This window comes from Pipistrellus kuhlii, unplaced genomic scaffold (assembly GCF_014108245.1).
Source record: "Pipistrellus kuhlii isolate mPipKuh1 unplaced genomic scaffold, mPipKuh1.p scaffold_m20_p_13, whole genome shotgun sequence".
Classification (NCBI taxonomy): Eukaryota; Metazoa; Chordata; class Mammalia; order Chiroptera; family Vespertilionidae; genus Pipistrellus; species Pipistrellus kuhlii.
In genome coordinates, this window is record NW_023425438.1 from 34,525,563 (window position 1) to 34,541,952 (window position 16,390).

Consider the following 16,390-nt stretch of genomic DNA (forward strand, 5'->3'; position numbering starts at 1 on the left):
GCGCCTGCGCAGTGCAGCGGCGCACGTGTTCCATCCGGAAGCGCCCGCGGGGGCTGGAGATTCCTGAGGATGGCCGCCGAAATGGAGGCACAGAGCGCTGGGGCCGAGGACGGTTTCACCCAGGTCACCCGCAAGGGTGGCCGGAGAGCGAAGAAAAGGCAGGCGGAGGAGCTGTCCGCGGCCGGGGAGGGCGGGGACGCGAGCCGCATGGACACCGAGGAGGCCCGGCCGGCGGCGAAGAGGCCGGTGTTCCCGCCCCTGTCCGGGGACGGGTTCCTGGTACTGGCGGGACCCGGGACTGGAGTTGGGTTAGGGACCAGGGGGAGGCCAAGTCCGTGGTGATGGTGAAGCTGCATGGGCTCTTCTGAGGCTGAAGTGACTCCGCTGACGTTTAATTTGTTAAGGAAGCTTTTTTTTGGTGTGGATCAGTTGTCATTGTTACAGCTCCACCCCCTTTACTTCAGACATCTGAATTGTGTGTTCTTTTATTGCAGGATGGGAAAGAAGAAACAAGGAAAATTCCAGTCCCGGCTAACAGATACACACCATTAAAAGAGAACTGGATGAAGATATTTACTCCTATTGTAGAACATTTGGGACTTCAGATACGCTTTAACTTGAAATCGAGGAATGTAGAAATCAGGGTATGGAGAATGCCAGTCATTTCCAAATATACAGGGATGAACATGGGTGAATAGACTTTCCTCAGTGAGAGTCATTTTGTTAAATGATTTCCTCTGTTTTCTAATTTAGTGAGTTTGCATTTAACACATATATTAGTTGAGTTCATAAATTGAGCCTGAGATCATACCAAAATAGTGGTTATGCTGTGCATATTTTTAAAAAATATATTGATTTTTTACAGAGAGGAAGGGAGAGGGAAAGAGAGAAACATCTATCAGCTGCTTCCTGCACACCTCCTACCGTGGTTGTGCATGCAACCATGCCCTTCACCTGAATCGAACCTGGGACCTTTTAGTCCACAAGCTGCCCCTCTGTCCACTGAGCCAAACTGGTCAGGGCTGCTGTGCATATTTTTAATAATGTTCTGTGTTGGACTGAGAAAAGGCCAATTAAAGAGGTTGTCATAAACAGAAGTTTGTAAATAATGAGTTGGAAGTACTTGCTGCACTATATATTTTATTGGTGTTTGGGGAAAATGCATTTTAGGAATAAGTATAAATTATATATACGTGTGTGTGTGTGTGTGTGTGTGTGTGTATATATATATATATATATATATATATATATATATGGTACTTACACACGTGTATATACTTTTTTTTCCTATGGTGCCAGCCCCCTGGTTCAACAATCAAAATTAATTGACTTTGAGCTTCTTTTTCTGAGTGTCAACTTTGTATCAGAATCAAAGACCAAAGTTAATTATAATCTGTCTTAAGGGTGTGGGGAAACAGGGTCAAAGGAGTATCTTGGCCAAAGTCATCAAGCTGATATGTGAATTTTAATACTAGTAGGGACCTCTTGGCATCTTTTACCCTGACCCCCTTTTAGAATATATATTGGGCTTGTTCAAGGTCATGTATAGGATTGGGATAGGATCCAGTTTTAAAACTGGACACATACAGGGTCTAGTTTTATACAACCCTGTATGGTTTCAAGTTTGTCAAGTATGTGGTCTCAGTTAGATTGTGAGCTTATGTCGGAGAGCGGAAGTAACAGTTTTGGAATCAGACCTATGTCCAAACCTTACCTGTTTCACCTTTTAGTACTTTAGTTGCCTGGAGCATAAGTCTTTATATCACTTAATATTTAGGGTTGTCATGAAGCTTAGAGCTATAGTACAGAAAGCACCTTTATAATGCTTGTCATTTGCAGTGGTAGGCATTTTATGAATACCTGTTTCTGTGATTATGGAATGAACTCTTTGAGCTCGGGATCCCTGCTTAAACCACTCTCCGTAGTTCATACTGGAGTTGTTGCTGTGGGAAACATTAGTATATACATGATTGAAGTTGGGAGATTATATCACAGCTTGCAGGGAAGACTGTATTGAAAGATAAGACAATTGGCTTGGGCCTTGACACATGGAGGGGCTGGTGTGAGGATGCTTCAGTGTGTGTATTCCGGCTGTGCCAGAGGGATCTTGCTGTTAAACCCAAGTCAGATTTGGATGGAGTACAGTCATTTGACAGCATTTTGGTGGAACTGTCTACCCCTGGAGTTGGGAAAGTTTTATTTTGCAAGTTAAACAGTACTTACCTCAGCAAAAAACTGGGTCATGGAGAATACACTGGGGGAAGGGTGGTGGTAAAGGAAATGACAATAAAGGGAAAGGTCATTCCTGATATTCTGTTAGATATTATCTTTTTCATCACCACCTGTAATGTGTGCCTCTTTTAACACAGACTTGTAAAGAAACCAAGGATGTTAGCGCTCTGACAAAAGCCGCCGATTTTGTGAAAGCCTTTATTCTCGGATTTCAGGTAGAGGTGAGTGATTTCATGACATCTGAAATAGGGGCTTGAAAAATATTCAAAATGAATGTTTCAATGAATTGGGGCTTTTTTTTAAATATGAATTTTCTAGTTCCACAATTTGTGAATTTTAGCTTAACACTCATTCTCAGAGATTTACATGGAAGGGCTTCACAGTATTCCTTTTTACATTGTAGGATGCACTTGCTCTCATTAGGTTGGATGACCTCTTCTTAGAGTCTTTTGAAATTACAGATGGTGAGTCTTTTATAATGAAATGCTGTCCTTTTGTATATTGTGTTTCTCACCTTTCCTAAAGCATCCGTTGATTATTAGCAGCTTTTTAAAAAAATGCATATTTTGTGTCTGTTAGGAGGGAAATTGCATTAAAGATTACCCGTTATGTAGAAGAGGGTGCTGTACTGGAATGGCTTGCCTCTTAAAGTCTTGATTTTCTCATTTAGTGAAACCTCTAAAGGGAGACCACCTGTCCAGGGCAATAGGAAGAATCGCTGGCAAAGGAGGAAAAACCAAATTCACCATAGAGAATGTGACACGGACTCGGATAGTTCTAGCTGATGTGTAAGTATGTGATCTTGAGAAAATTGTTGTAATTTACATTTGATCTTTTGCTTTGTCATAAAGATAAAATGACCTCTCAGAGGTCATAAAAGTTGTATTTTTTGCACAGGGTTGCCACTAAATCTTTGTCAGCATATGGTTCTGGATGAATAGTTACCTACTTTGAAAGCAGATTAAGTTAGGAAAAATCTTAGAAATTTATAGCATTTTTTTCTCAATTAGCATGAAGGTAATGTTTGGAACCTTAAAAAGAATTACAGGACAGGTGAAAAAGTAAATAGTTTCTTAGGGGAATATTAAGTCAGTAGGGGAGAGTGGATGTTTTAAATGCTATTGTGAGATTTTCCTTTAAAATATGTATATAAAGGCCTTTCCTAAAAGGAAGATGAGTAGTGCACATTGGACAGAAACAAGAGAATGGTAATAAGGGAACATTAATAAGATGAGACCGGCTTAACGTAAGGGTGCAGGAAGTCAGGCTGGGATTACCCCTCCGTGAGGTTGAAGGTGCTCTGTTGCCAGGTTGGGATTATTAGCAGATGGCTCAGAGATTATATAATGCACAAAGTTGGGAGACGAAGGAAGCAGTTGCCTGCTACTGAATCCAAAAGTAATTTTATTTGAAATCGTTTCATCTTTGCTCTAAATTGAGTGGCTCAACTATTTCTGCACTTAAAGAATAACTATAGTAATACATTGGTGGCCCTCTTTACCTAAGGACAGGTGTATTATAATTTTGATCTTTTATGAATTGAGTCTAGAATTGGGAGTAGGGAGCTACGGGAAAAGATTTTTTGAACTAGAAATTTCAAAAATTGTGAAGTATATACCATATATTTAAATACAGCCCTAAAATGTTGTTAATTTAGAAATCTAAAATTGAACTGGTTTGCTAATCATCTTGTATTTATAAGTATAATTGTTAACTTAAAAATGTATTCCTTTAAATAATGTTAACAGCTTTATTGTGGTATGATTTACGTACAATAACATTCATCTGTTTTAAGTATACAGTTCAGTGAGTTTGGGCAGAGGTACTAGTCCTGTAATCCCATCTCACTCTCACAGTTCCCTCACCCCAAAAATTCTTCGTGTACCTTTGCAGCACCATACCCAGGCACTTACTGATCTACTTTGTGTCACTGTGGTTTTGCCTTTCCTAGAAATTCACAGTCTGTAGTCTTTGGTATGTGGCTTCATTTGGTTAGCATGTTGTTGTGAGTCTCTCCATTTTGTTGGATGTATCAGTAATACCTTCTTATTGCCAAGTACCAGTCCAGTGTATGGATATGTTGCATTTTGTTTATCCACGCACAGATGATGGACATTGGGACTTTCATTTTGATACTATTATGAATAATGTTGCTATTTAATTGCTTTTTAGATGTGTGTGTGTGTGTGTGTGTGTAAATTGAATTACTACTAAAAATTAAAGAAATGCACTATCTGGTAGTTTTTGCTACAAATAGGCTAATAGGAAATCCACAAGTCGAACAATTTATCATAATTTATTATGATCTTGCCATAAAGTGGACTATTGTGCACTTCTAAATGTTATTTTGGATGAGTTGCTAACCTGGTAAAATACATTACAATGTGAGCAAGATATCAAACTAAAAACTACTTGCTCCATATAATGCAGATATATCAGATAGGAAGTCATGTTGCCTGTATGTCCAGAGACCTCCATTCCATTCCAACTACTGCCCCATTACTTTGTTTTAGTAGGAAAACTACTGAAGCTTTATATATTCTTGCTGTCTCTCTGTTCTCATCTTTCATGCTTTATTTTAAAGAATTTTATTTTTGTCAGACATATACATATTTTACAAAGCCAAAAATTTCTGCTACCTAACTCCATTTTCTCTTCTTTAGAGGAGTCAATTTCAACTCTTAGTGAATTTTTAAAAATTATTTATCTCCGTATTTCCAAATGTCTTATTTATATGCCAACTTCTTGATTTTTTTCCGATTCATTGTTGACTACTATAAATAATGAGGATTTAGCTTCCTTTCACCCCTCCCCTCCACTCACACACTCAACCTTCCTTACAATCCAGTTTACTATTCTTCCCCATCCTGTCTATGCATTGTGGGTTTAGTTAGACCAGTGTTCAGTATTTCCTGCTGACAGGCTTTGGCGCCCGTTATGAAGACAGTGTGCAAATGTTTGCCTGACATTTCGTGTGTATAACATGATACTTATTCAGCTGAGCCTGGTACCCATGTTTTTTACTTTCTCCAATAAACAGCTTTCCTCTCCCCCCCAGTAATTTTGTCAGTTACAGAAGGGTGGGTGCCTGTTTGCATGGAATGGGGAAGAAAACCTGGGGATCATCCTGAATAGACTTTAACTGATTTCTTGTTTGTAGCTTCACTCTTATCCCAATTTCAGAAATACCTGAGCCTATGGTGGGAGAGGGCTCTGCTTGAAGTTCCCACTGCTGATTTTGGATGGTTTACTGACACTTTAGATTAGAAGATGAGTTGAAAAGGCAGAATCTCTCTTTAGATCTTTAAGCCTTTCAGCAAGGAACTCCCATTAAAATGGTCTGGGTGATCCTCAGTGAGCACTGAAGAGATTTAGATAATCTTAGAAAGCTATATGGTTGAAATCCAAAGATATTTTAATTAAGCACAGTATTCCTTGCATTTCTAGGTAATCAATAATCCCGGCTCTGACAGTGTGTAATCTTAGGCAGGTTTCTTGTAAACCTTTTCATCTTCTGTAAATCGATAATAGCATCTACCTAATGATTCTCCTGTGAGGATTAAAAGAGAACAATTGTATGAAGCTTTAACACACAGAAAGCACTTACTAGTTCTTGGATGGTGGTCATTATTTACCCAAAATCTAATGTCATAGTTTTGTTTTTATGTTTAGTTTCTTATTTCCTAATATTTTATATATAGGGACATAATTCACATGCCATAAAATTCCCCCTTTCAAATTGTGTTCTTAGCATGTTTGCAGAGTTGTGCAGCCACCATCCCAGCCTTTACTTAGAAATCTGTATCTTGTGATTTTTCAGTTTCTGGATAATAAGACTTAAGGAAATGTGTTTTGTTGCTAACTTGTCTCACTTTTTCTTGCAGGAAAGTTCATATCCTTGGCTCTTTCCAAAACATCAAGATGGCAAGAACTGCCATCTGCAACCTCATCCTGGGTAATAGTTTATTTCTTTGTATTTTCTCTGAAAAGAAAATAATAATAGAGGATCTAGAATAAACCAGATTTGCACATCAGTTTAGAGAAATGTTTAAGATAGCAAATAGATACTCTTGGGGGCAGGCAAATGAGAACCTGAGAGAAGAAAGTAGGAATCTTTTTGCTTGGATTCAATGTCTGCTAAAGAGAAAGGGTTTATTGACTTATATTGCTTAAATCTTCACTGCTTTTCCCTGATGATGTGCACAGAAAAGCCATTTCAGAGCATCAGGCAATGACACCATATGTTAGTTTCAACAAAAGGAGCTGCTGATCAGCCCCAATCAACTGAATCCACTTGGTCCCATTTCCCACAGGGCAGTAGAATCAGTAACTCGGACAGGAGTTACAGGGAGTGTAGAAATTTACTCAGAAAACACTGGAGATTCTCCGTTGGTGCCTAGGTCTAACGAACGAGCTTCCTTCCTAAATATTTTGGCTCTTAGGATTTAAAATGGGTTTTGGAGAATATTTGGGTATGGTTTCCTTTTTAGGTCTTTTGTTAAAGATAGATCCAATGGAAAAGGTTCCTTTTAGAGTTTCGTAGACCATTTCCAATGTAGCTTCTATATATGTGAGTGTAATTTTACAGATAAATAAGCTTTTTTGTTTCCTACAGGAAATCCTCCATCAAAGGTTTATGGCAATATTCGAGCTGTGGCTAACAGAGCAGCAGATCGATTCTGATCTCAAATCAGAGACTTTTTCTTATCTTTGGACTGTAGAGAAGAAGAGCTAACAAGAGGTTCCAAGAAACCATGTGAAGAATTTTGGTAACTTCAAACCTCAGTCTCTGTTCTTCAGTTCTTAGCCAGAAGCATAAAGCCGAAAGAAAAAATTTGATAGTATTCATTCATCAGCTTTGAGGATTACTTAAGCATCAGAATTTCATACCACTATTATACTTAAACATTAATTATAATTTATCTTATTTTGTTTTAAATTACATGCATAACTTCTAGTTCCCTTATTTGGAGGGAATATTATTTTTCTGTTTGAATTTATGTTTTTGAATTAGAGATTTATAAACATTTCTTCCCTGTGAGCTGTAATTAAAGAACTATTCCCAGAAAACCTCTCTGAATCATGTCCCTCAATATTGGTGACGTGTCTATTTTAGAATCGGATCATAAAAGCAGCCGTTTGAACCAAAAGACTAATCTACCTGTTTTGCCACTTGTAAAATTAAAATTTATCACAATACAAGTTTGACATGTTATTTTTCACATAAGTTGGGTTTATTTCTTCTAAGTAATAAAATATGGTAAAATGTTTTTACTTCTCTAAGAAAAATGTGTTCTACAAGCATAATAGTTGTTTTAACTAGTGTCTGCCTAATTAAATATTATGATTCAGCTTATGCATTTTTTAAACCAACTCTAAAGTTCATGTAAGAACAAGCTAAGTATTCAGCTTCTGTTTCATTTATATCAGTTACATGTGCCACTGTTACAATGTAGTCTGTACATTGTATGGGATTGGATATACTTAGATGTTAGTGAGAATCCCTTGAGGAATTGCTGGAAAATTTTCCCACCCCAAATAATTTTTTATCCTTTGGCAACACAGCAGCATGAAGAGTATGTACGATGGTAGCAAATCTCTTCATTCGTGAATTTGGGACACTGAACTTTGATTTAGCACCTTGAGTTCTGGGTACCTCCGAGGGAGCAGTACTACTTGGGGTTTGAAAGGAAGATAAAATGTAGAGGAAACTCAATTCTTGTAATGGGAATAAAGAAGGAATTAGATAAATCTGTTTATCACAGTGATAGTTGATCTTATCACTAAATCACCTCAAACCTTAGCCATGGTATCTGTTTCTATGCCATTTGTCATGCTATACTGTAATTATAGTGTCTACCTCTCATCCTACTTAGTATCTAACACAATTTCTAACAATTTACATTTTAGCTGGAGAATGGACATGAGTAGTCTTAGTGGCTGGTATGGGAGGAGGCCTAGGTGTTTCCTCCTAGTCATTCCAAAAGATTTGGGTTCCAATACTCATGCTGCCTAGAATTAGGATGATAGAGAAGAAAGCTCATGTTCACCAAGAATCTGGGAAAGAGGCCTAACTTTCCTGATCTCAGCCATACTGAGATTGGGCCAGCATGCTTAATGTTAAAGTACACAGTGACAATGTACAGAGCCATCCTAGAACTTGTAAAATGCTCCTGTGGAAATGTTAATTACTTATCTGGTCAAATACATGAAGTAAATCCGTAGGAGTTTTGAGAACAAGGAATTGCTCATTTGATCTGATTAGTTGATAGATTTATAATGCCCAAGGAAAGTGAAAGGTTGAAGTGGCAAAGGACTTTAAAAGTTATGTAATGCAGATATTTTTGAGTTTGTGAGAATTTTTGAAGATAGGATTAATGTTTCAGTACAAGTCCTGGAAACTATCCATAAAGATTGAGATGCTTTTTCACAATCTTGTGCACTTTAAAATTGTGGTAAACACACAAAGTTTACCATTTTAACCATTTTTAAGTATACATTGTACAATCATCACCATCACCCATCTCCGTAAGTTTACTTTCCCTAACTGAAACTGTACCCATGAAACACTAATTCCCCACTTCCTCCTCCTTCCTCTCTGAATTTGGGAACTCTGGGAACTCATGTAAGTAGAATCAACACAGTATTTGTTTTTTTTGTAAGACCAGTAACCACCTGAGGCTGACCAACCGGAAGTCAGTGCTGGCCCCGCCCCCGAGCAAGTGATAAAGAGAGGAATCAGGCAGGCAAACAGAGGTGTTAGGGGTAATCAGGTAGGCAGAGCAGTGGTTAGGGGTGATCAGGTAGGCAGGCAAGTGGTTAGGGGAGATCAGGTATGCAAGACGGCCCCTCCCCGGGCTGGCCCTGCCCCCAAGCAAGTGGTTAGGGGCAATCAGGCAGGCAGGCAGAGTGGTTAAGGGTGAACAGGTAGGCAGACAGCCTCTTGTTGGGTTGGTGCTACCCTCCAGCAAAGAAAGGGGGGGAGGCACTGGCCAACCAAGCCATTGCACCCCCATCTCTCCAGCAGAGGGAGGCCTCTGGTGGCAGGGGAGGGGGAACAGTGCTGCACAGATAGCAAGCAGTGGCATCAAGCAGTGCCAGCGCCCTGTAGCCTGGGGAAGGAAAGCCAAGCATAGGGACATTATGTGAGGGATCCTGGATTCTGAGGGTGCAGGCTTGGCTGAGGGACCTCCCCCCCTTCTGAGTGCATGAATTGTCATATACCGGGCCTCTAATCCTATATAATCAAGAGCTAATATGCTAATTAGACTAAACAGCAAAACTGTCGGCACGATCTGGACGAAGCTGGGGTTGAGAAGTCTGGCCGAGGCAGCCAGGGCTGCAAGAACCAAGCCCCGTGCACAAATGTTTGCATCAGGCCTCTAGTTTTATGTGTCTTCAAGGTACTCCCTGTTGTAGCATATATCAGTTTCCTTTCTTTTAAATATTCCATTGTATGTACACCATCTGTTGGGTGCATTTGGATTGCTTGTACCTTTTAGCTATTGTAAATGATGCTGGTATGAACTTATTTGTGAGTATACAAATAAACACCCGTGCAGGAGGCTAAAGAACAGTAGTTAGCAAACCCTTGCTGTGCAAAGACTATGGCACACCCATTAGAGTCCCTGCTTTTAACTTCAGGGTGTATGTATACCTGGAAGTGATAAAGCAGATTTGTTTTTACCTCTGGATTACATCAATTTACCAGTTTTTTTAAAAACCCAAAAGAATGAAAATGAGACTGATGGCTCTGGAAGCCCACCAAAGACCAATGTGAATACACTCAGGTTCCAAATATTTTATTTTTTTATTCATACAGTATGAAGTTTTCTAAAGATCCCACAACATGATGTTTCATGCAGAAGAAAAACTAAACATTCAACATAAACCACCCTCCCCCCACCCACACACACTAAAAAAAAAAAAAAAGGAAAAAAAGAAAAAAACCCTCATTCCCCAGTAAGGAAATAATGTTTGCACTATTTTTCTGTAACGCCAGCCAAGATATGCACAAGCAAGAGAAATAGAAAGCATTTGCTAAAATATTTGTAACAAATACTTATGTACAAAAAATTCACAAAAGACTAGTTCCCCCTTGAAGCAGAGCACATGGCAGTTGACACTGGAACAGATCAAACCACTGGCTGGGATTATAAACCACGTACTGATCCAGAGGAAGAAAGTTACATGTAGTGGAGATTTTCAGTTTGAACATTAACATTTCCAAAGTTTGGCAACATTATCTTTTAAAATTATGCAAATTATGTAAACAAGAGGTACATTTTAAATCGATCTACATGCAAAACTCCATGTCATGCAAGGACACCAAGCACCGAGATTTTTCTCTCACAGACAGAGCCCATGATGTGCAGCACTCAGTTGAAGGAACAGCAATAGCAGGCAGGTACGACCAATTTAAGATTCGTTCACCTTGACTCAACCTGCCCTTTCCCACTCATGACTATATAACCAGTTTTATTGAAAATCTATATCGGGAAAGACTACTGTCCTAGAAAGCTAACCATAACGTTTTCTTCCAGCCAACAGTACCTTTGCAGAAAAGGGAAGGGACAATAACAAGTGGTGGAACATGATACACTACTTTTATATCACACAAATTTATTAAGTTATCCATTACAAATATGAGCAAATCAAGGAAGAATATTTTCATGCACTCTTTATGCCTTATGGTAAGGAAATTTAAGAGGTATAAATTTGGATAAAAATTTTCTCTTCTGTGGCATACACATGAGTAAGATTTCTCCCATTTAAGTCACAAATATATTATATGTTGGGTGTTTAGATACATACATGCAATTTAAATATCACCCAAGTTTCAAATTAGCTGCAAGTCTTTTGAAACACAGAGGGGAAGTTAGTAGTTAAAACTCAGGTTTAATTACAAGTTATTTACCCACATAATAAAATGGATATGCAAGTACTCTTCATTAAGTAATGTCAAAGATAAATTATGATTGCCTCACATAGCTTCTGGCCTTTATGTATGAAATCACAACTGAAACTTACATGTACTCAGGGACATTTAATAAATGTAATGGCTCCCAGTTATGAAGTAACAGAATGATATAGCTATAAGCTTTGTGCAGGCACTATATGAACACAAGAACAAGCTCTTGGCAGTAGCACTGATTATACTTTCTCCTCAAGCAAAGATGTAATAAAAGCTGCTCAGCAATGAGACATAGTCCCTGGAAATATATTCATAGGTATAAATAAAAGTTACAAACTCCCTTGTTTACAAAAATGTACTTAAGGTAAAAGGACGTTAACAAATGCTTTGTCAATCTCTCAAAGGAGAAAGCACAAGAAAGAAAGTAGCTGGCCTAACACCCGGCTCAAATTGTACAATCTTCTACCTATATAAAAAACTGTGTGAAATAAAAGTAAGGATGTTTTATGTTCTGCTTGGCACTTTTGTACTCTTATCATTTTGTTTCTGAATCAAGTATATTAAATTAAAGCCAACCTACTACACATATAGAAAGCTACATATATCTATATATAAATATTTACATATGTATATATAGATACTTTCTTGTTATAAAAGATGAAGAAAAATAAATTAAAAAGCCAACCCCTTCCCTTTCTTCACCACATTGATATGCTCTTTTCATGTTGCTGTCCTTCAGACTTTAAAGTGCTACACGGAGTTATTGAGAGAGTAAGAGTTCAATAACACTTAGTTGGCTTCATGAGGCTCATGTTGGAAAATGTGGCTTCACAGAGAAAAATACTTCCATTTAAATACACAGAGAGCATTGCTGGACGTCTTGAGCAGATCTTCAGAGATGGAGAAGAAAGCAAAAGTGTTGGGTGGTACTCTTTAAAAAAGAGTCACACATCTACCACCATCTTTTTGTGGATATCTAGGCCACCTACAACCTGCAATGGAAGAAATCAAGCTTAGCCATGTTGGAGAAATTCCTTTTTACTAGTCTAAGCACTTTATTAAAACTGTAATATAAAAACATACTATTTTAAACATTTCATAAGCTGTGTTTTTTCTTTTGTTAAAGTTACATTGCCTCTAGTTAGAATTGTCATGGCTTCTTTCAGGAGTATGGGCAAACATACTCTGTAAAGGGCCAGACAGTCAATATTTTTGACTTTGTAGACCATATAGTTTCTCTTACATTTTCTTTTTCCCCTTAAAGGTGAAAAACAAAAACTTTCTTAGCTCAAAGATGCACACAGTAGGCCATAGGCAGGATGTGGTCCACTCTGTAGTTTGCCGACCCCTACCTTTAGCAGTTTTAGGATAAATGATAACCAAATGTTACCATAAAAGTTGTGCTCAAAAACCAAGTATGGGCTTTACTCTCAGTCTATTTTAGAAAAATTAAAAAGTGCCAAATAAGTAAGATTTTCTGCACATTATTTTACCATCAACTCAAATATATATAAAGTTCTTATAGACATCTCATCTACTAACATGGAAATCTAAACATGTAAGTATCTGGTCTAGTAATAATTAATGTCGCTTTTTAACATTCGTTTAAAATCTTGCTTGGCGTTGACTTGTATTGACATAACCTTCAAACACGTGGTATCTACAGAACGTGTGAAGTGCAATTAACAAGTTTTGCTTGAAAAAGTTTGTGTTTGGTTTGGTTTTTGTTGCAAAACTAGGGCTAAGAAGATGGCGGATGAAGAGCATATTCGGCACTGCATGCTTTACGAGTTCCAATTAGGAAGAAAAGCCTTTTCAAATTAACATACAGCACCCATTCTTCATCTCCAGTAACAATTTGCTCTAAAAACGGCAAACGGTTTTGACGAGAGAGGAGCGAACTGCAAATTGTGACTCTCTGATTTCTGTTGTTGTCGGTCAACTCATGAGGAACCCATTTTCCAAACTTTTGGACTTTGCCAAGTGCACACAATTGATTGGAAATTGTTTTTTGTGAACAATTTAAAGTTGTCGCAAGCTCTTGTTGGGTAATTTGAGGATTTTGCACCAAAAGAGCTTGAAGAGCTTCTTGATCAAAATTGGACACACGGCCTCGACCACTCTTGTCATCTAACAAAAAATTTCCCTCGCGAAATTTCTCAAACCAACGCTGGCATTTTCTGGCGCTAACTGCATCTTGACCAAGAGCACTACAGATGTTTTTTGCAGCCTCACTTGCTTTTCTTCCTAATTGGAACTCGTAAAGCATGCAGTGCCGAATATGCTCTTCATCCGCCATCTTCTTAGCCCTAGTTTTGCAACAAAAACCAAACCAAACACAAACTTTTTCAAGCAAAACTTGTTAATTGCACTTCACACGTTCTGTAGATACCATGTGTTTGAAGGTTATGTCAATACAAGTCAACGCCAAGCAAGATTTTAAACGAATGTTAAAAAGCGACATTAATTATTACTAGACCCGATACAACAGAAGTATATACTATAAACACCCCCCACCACATCTGTTTTGCTAAAGTTAGTAATTATCTGCTGTTTTCCTTTGTTGGGTTTCTTATGCACTTATCATTAATTCAACCTGAAACTTCTGTTCTAAATACATTCAACTATTGTATATTATATAATTCTATTTATTTTATTGTCATTAAGTCACCCCCAGAGCTTTCCAACCTGCTGCAATCCAGGTCCATCATCTCTGAATCTCCCTTCACTATTCTAGAGATTTCCTTCTTTCTCATGGTGGACCCTATGTTTCCTGGATCCCACATTATTTCTTTTTGATTTAAAACTTTACTTCACTTGGGAGAACATCCTCCAGTAGTTTCCCAAAAACAGAGGCCTTCCATACCTGAAAATGTCTTTATGCTTTCATGTAGTTTGTTGGTAGATAATTGTAGTTTGGAAATAACTATTCCCCAAAATTGTGAAGGCAATGCAATGCTCCTTTGTCTTCTAGTCTCTAATTTGCTACTGAGAAATGGTCACTATGATTCTTGAGTCTTGTACAAAGCTCCTCCCCCATCCCTGCACCCCAGCTCTTTGGAAATTTGTAGAACCAGTTCTGTTTCCATTGTTTTAAAAATTCATGACAATGTGCCTAGGTCCAGATTATTTTTATATACTATGCTATGCACCTTAGTGAGTCCTTTCAGTCAGGAAACTGATTACTTTTGATTCATTATCCTTGATTCATTTTTGTTGACTTCCTTCCCTCTATTTTCTTTCTGGATCACCTGGCAATTAGGTGTTAAATCTCCTGAAATGAATCTCTAAATTTAAATTTCCAAGAGCTCTTGTAAATATTATTGAGTTTTTGTTTCCAAAGATTTAATATATTATGTCCCGCGGATAATGACAAATTTTCATTTTGCTTTTAAAGTTTTTGTTGGACTAGCAAAAAAGTTTTTCTAAGCTTCATTTTGGGGCTTGGCTTCATTTTTATATTCCATAATAGAAGTTTTCCTCTCATGTCTGGTGACACTTGGCTCTCTGCTTCTATAGAAAGGACACTGGAACTTCATGTACATGGTAGGGCTGTTGATTACGAGTACACTGAGTGACCTGCTTTGGGAAGATCAGATTTCCCCAAGAGGGCTTTTCCTCTCTCATCTGGAGAATAGGACTAGTTGGCAGGGAGCCTGGTCAGGAAGAAGGCTAGAGTTGAGAAAATGCAAATATGCTTAACTTCACTTAACTCCTCAACACACAAACCCATAAACACATCCTCAGTTATGTCTTGTGTTTCCCTGACTAGAGATTATATTTCATCCTCTCCAATCTCCCCAAAAAAAGGGCACAGAGTAAGGAAGTAGATCTAGTGTTCTAATTTCTCCTTAAACTTTAAGAAGTTTTCCTGTTTTGAACCTCACCTTTACCCCTACTTACAGTTATCTTGTGACACCAATTTCTGGCCCTTTCAGCATTATATATCAGGTTGCTTCTCAGCTTTCCAAGCTGACAGCTTAGAATTCATTCTTTCTCCTGTCTGCTAAATTAGTTTACTCACTTATAAATTGCCAAATCTAGTTGCTATCCTCGCTGCTGTTCACTTTGTCCCTGGGGATTTATAACCTTTTCTTCTTAATCTATTTAATTTCATTTAAGTTTTGAGAGGAAACAACATTGAACACAGACCTTAAATCTACCAACTTTAATCTTGTCACTATTTACTGCCAGAAGCCAATTCCAGCATGTCATAATTGCAAGAGCTTCATTGAAAGGTTGATGGAACTTAGGAACTCAACAAGGGCTGAGTCACATATGTTATCCCTGTAGGGAATAGCTGAAGGCATTCCCCAAACCTGAAAAGGATGATTGCTTGCTGCCAGACAACTCTTAATCTACATTTTAATGCCTCCTTCTGGTTAAACACCTGAACAGTCAGAGGTAATTCTTCCAATGACAATGGATTCTGGAGGAACCCTATGCTTTGATGTGTATAGCTCTACTTTGCCTTAGGACAATTTGTGTTATAAATAGCAAGGGGTTCTGAGACTAGGAGAACTTAGTTCCTTTAGCTGAGCTTCTCTGACTCCCTATAATGCCTTTCAAAATTATGTTTTGTCTCTGGACTCTTGATTAATTTACGAACAGCGCCTTCTCTGGATTTCCTGAACCCTTCTAGATGCCGAATCAAGACCACTGGCATTAATTTACAAATTTATTTGTATATATCTTGAGTATTCTGAAAATTTTAAAGTAGATACATATACCCTGTTTCCCCGAAAATAAGACAGTGTCTTATATTAATTTTTGCTCCCAAAGATGCGCTAGGTCTTATTTTCAGGGGATGTCTTATCTTTCCATGGGCTAGGTCTTATTTGCGGGGAAACACGGCATTATGTGGTCTTTTAAAATAGCTTTTCCCACCTCTTTCATTGTCATTGCTTGAGAAATCAGAATACAAAGATTACTCAATGAAGCCAAAAGTATGGGTTTGATCAATGTTCAGAAAGGTTTTAAAACACAAAATAAACATTTTTCTCCATTCCTGACCTATACCCCTCAAAAACACAAATAAAAGCAGTTTATAAAAAATACTGGAAAATGAACTCAAAGCTTAGCTATATCTTCAGTGTAAAAAGTATTTCTATAACTAAAATATAATTTTATTTCCTTCCACCACAGGTAATTTATATGTTTTTATTGATTTTTGAGTGAGAGGAAGGGAGTGGAAAAGAAATACCAATGAAAGAGAAACATTGATTGGTAGCTTCCTGCACACCT

General features: G+C 37.9%; 2 protein-coding genes across 3 annotated transcripts in view; one reads left to right on the forward strand and one right to left on the reverse strand.

The window, feature by feature from the left end:
• Positions 1 to 9: 9 nt before the first annotated feature.
• On the forward strand, positions 10 to 7,588 carry PNO1 (partner of NOB1 homolog). Its single transcript, XM_036435556.2, has 7 exons — positions 10 to 279; positions 495 to 644; positions 2,370 to 2,453; positions 2,636 to 2,696; positions 2,903 to 3,020; positions 6,117 to 6,187; positions 6,848 to 7,588. The coding sequence occupies exons 1-7, from the start codon at positions 70 to 72 to the stop codon at positions 6,913 to 6,915; spliced, it is 762 nt and encodes a 253-aa protein (XP_036291449.1). The 5' UTR covers positions 10 to 69; the 3' UTR covers positions 6,916 to 7,588.
• A 2,430-nt stretch (positions 7,589 to 10,018) lies between these two features.
• The window catches only part of PPP3R1 (protein phosphatase 3 regulatory subunit B, alpha), a 31,812-nt gene continuing 25,440 nt past the window's right edge, over positions 10,019 to 16,390 (reverse strand). Inside the window, exon 6 of one of the 2 annotated variants that reach the window (XM_036435558.1) lies at positions 10,019 to 12,138. In XM_036435558.1, the coding sequence (XP_036291451.1) occupies positions 12,091 to 12,138 (48 nt within the window). In that variant the 3' untranslated portion in view covers positions 10,019 to 12,090. Of the gene's footprint in view, positions 12,139 to 14,281; positions 14,803 to 16,390 lie in introns of those variants that run through there. The other variant, XM_036435560.2, reaches the window with a different exon arrangement.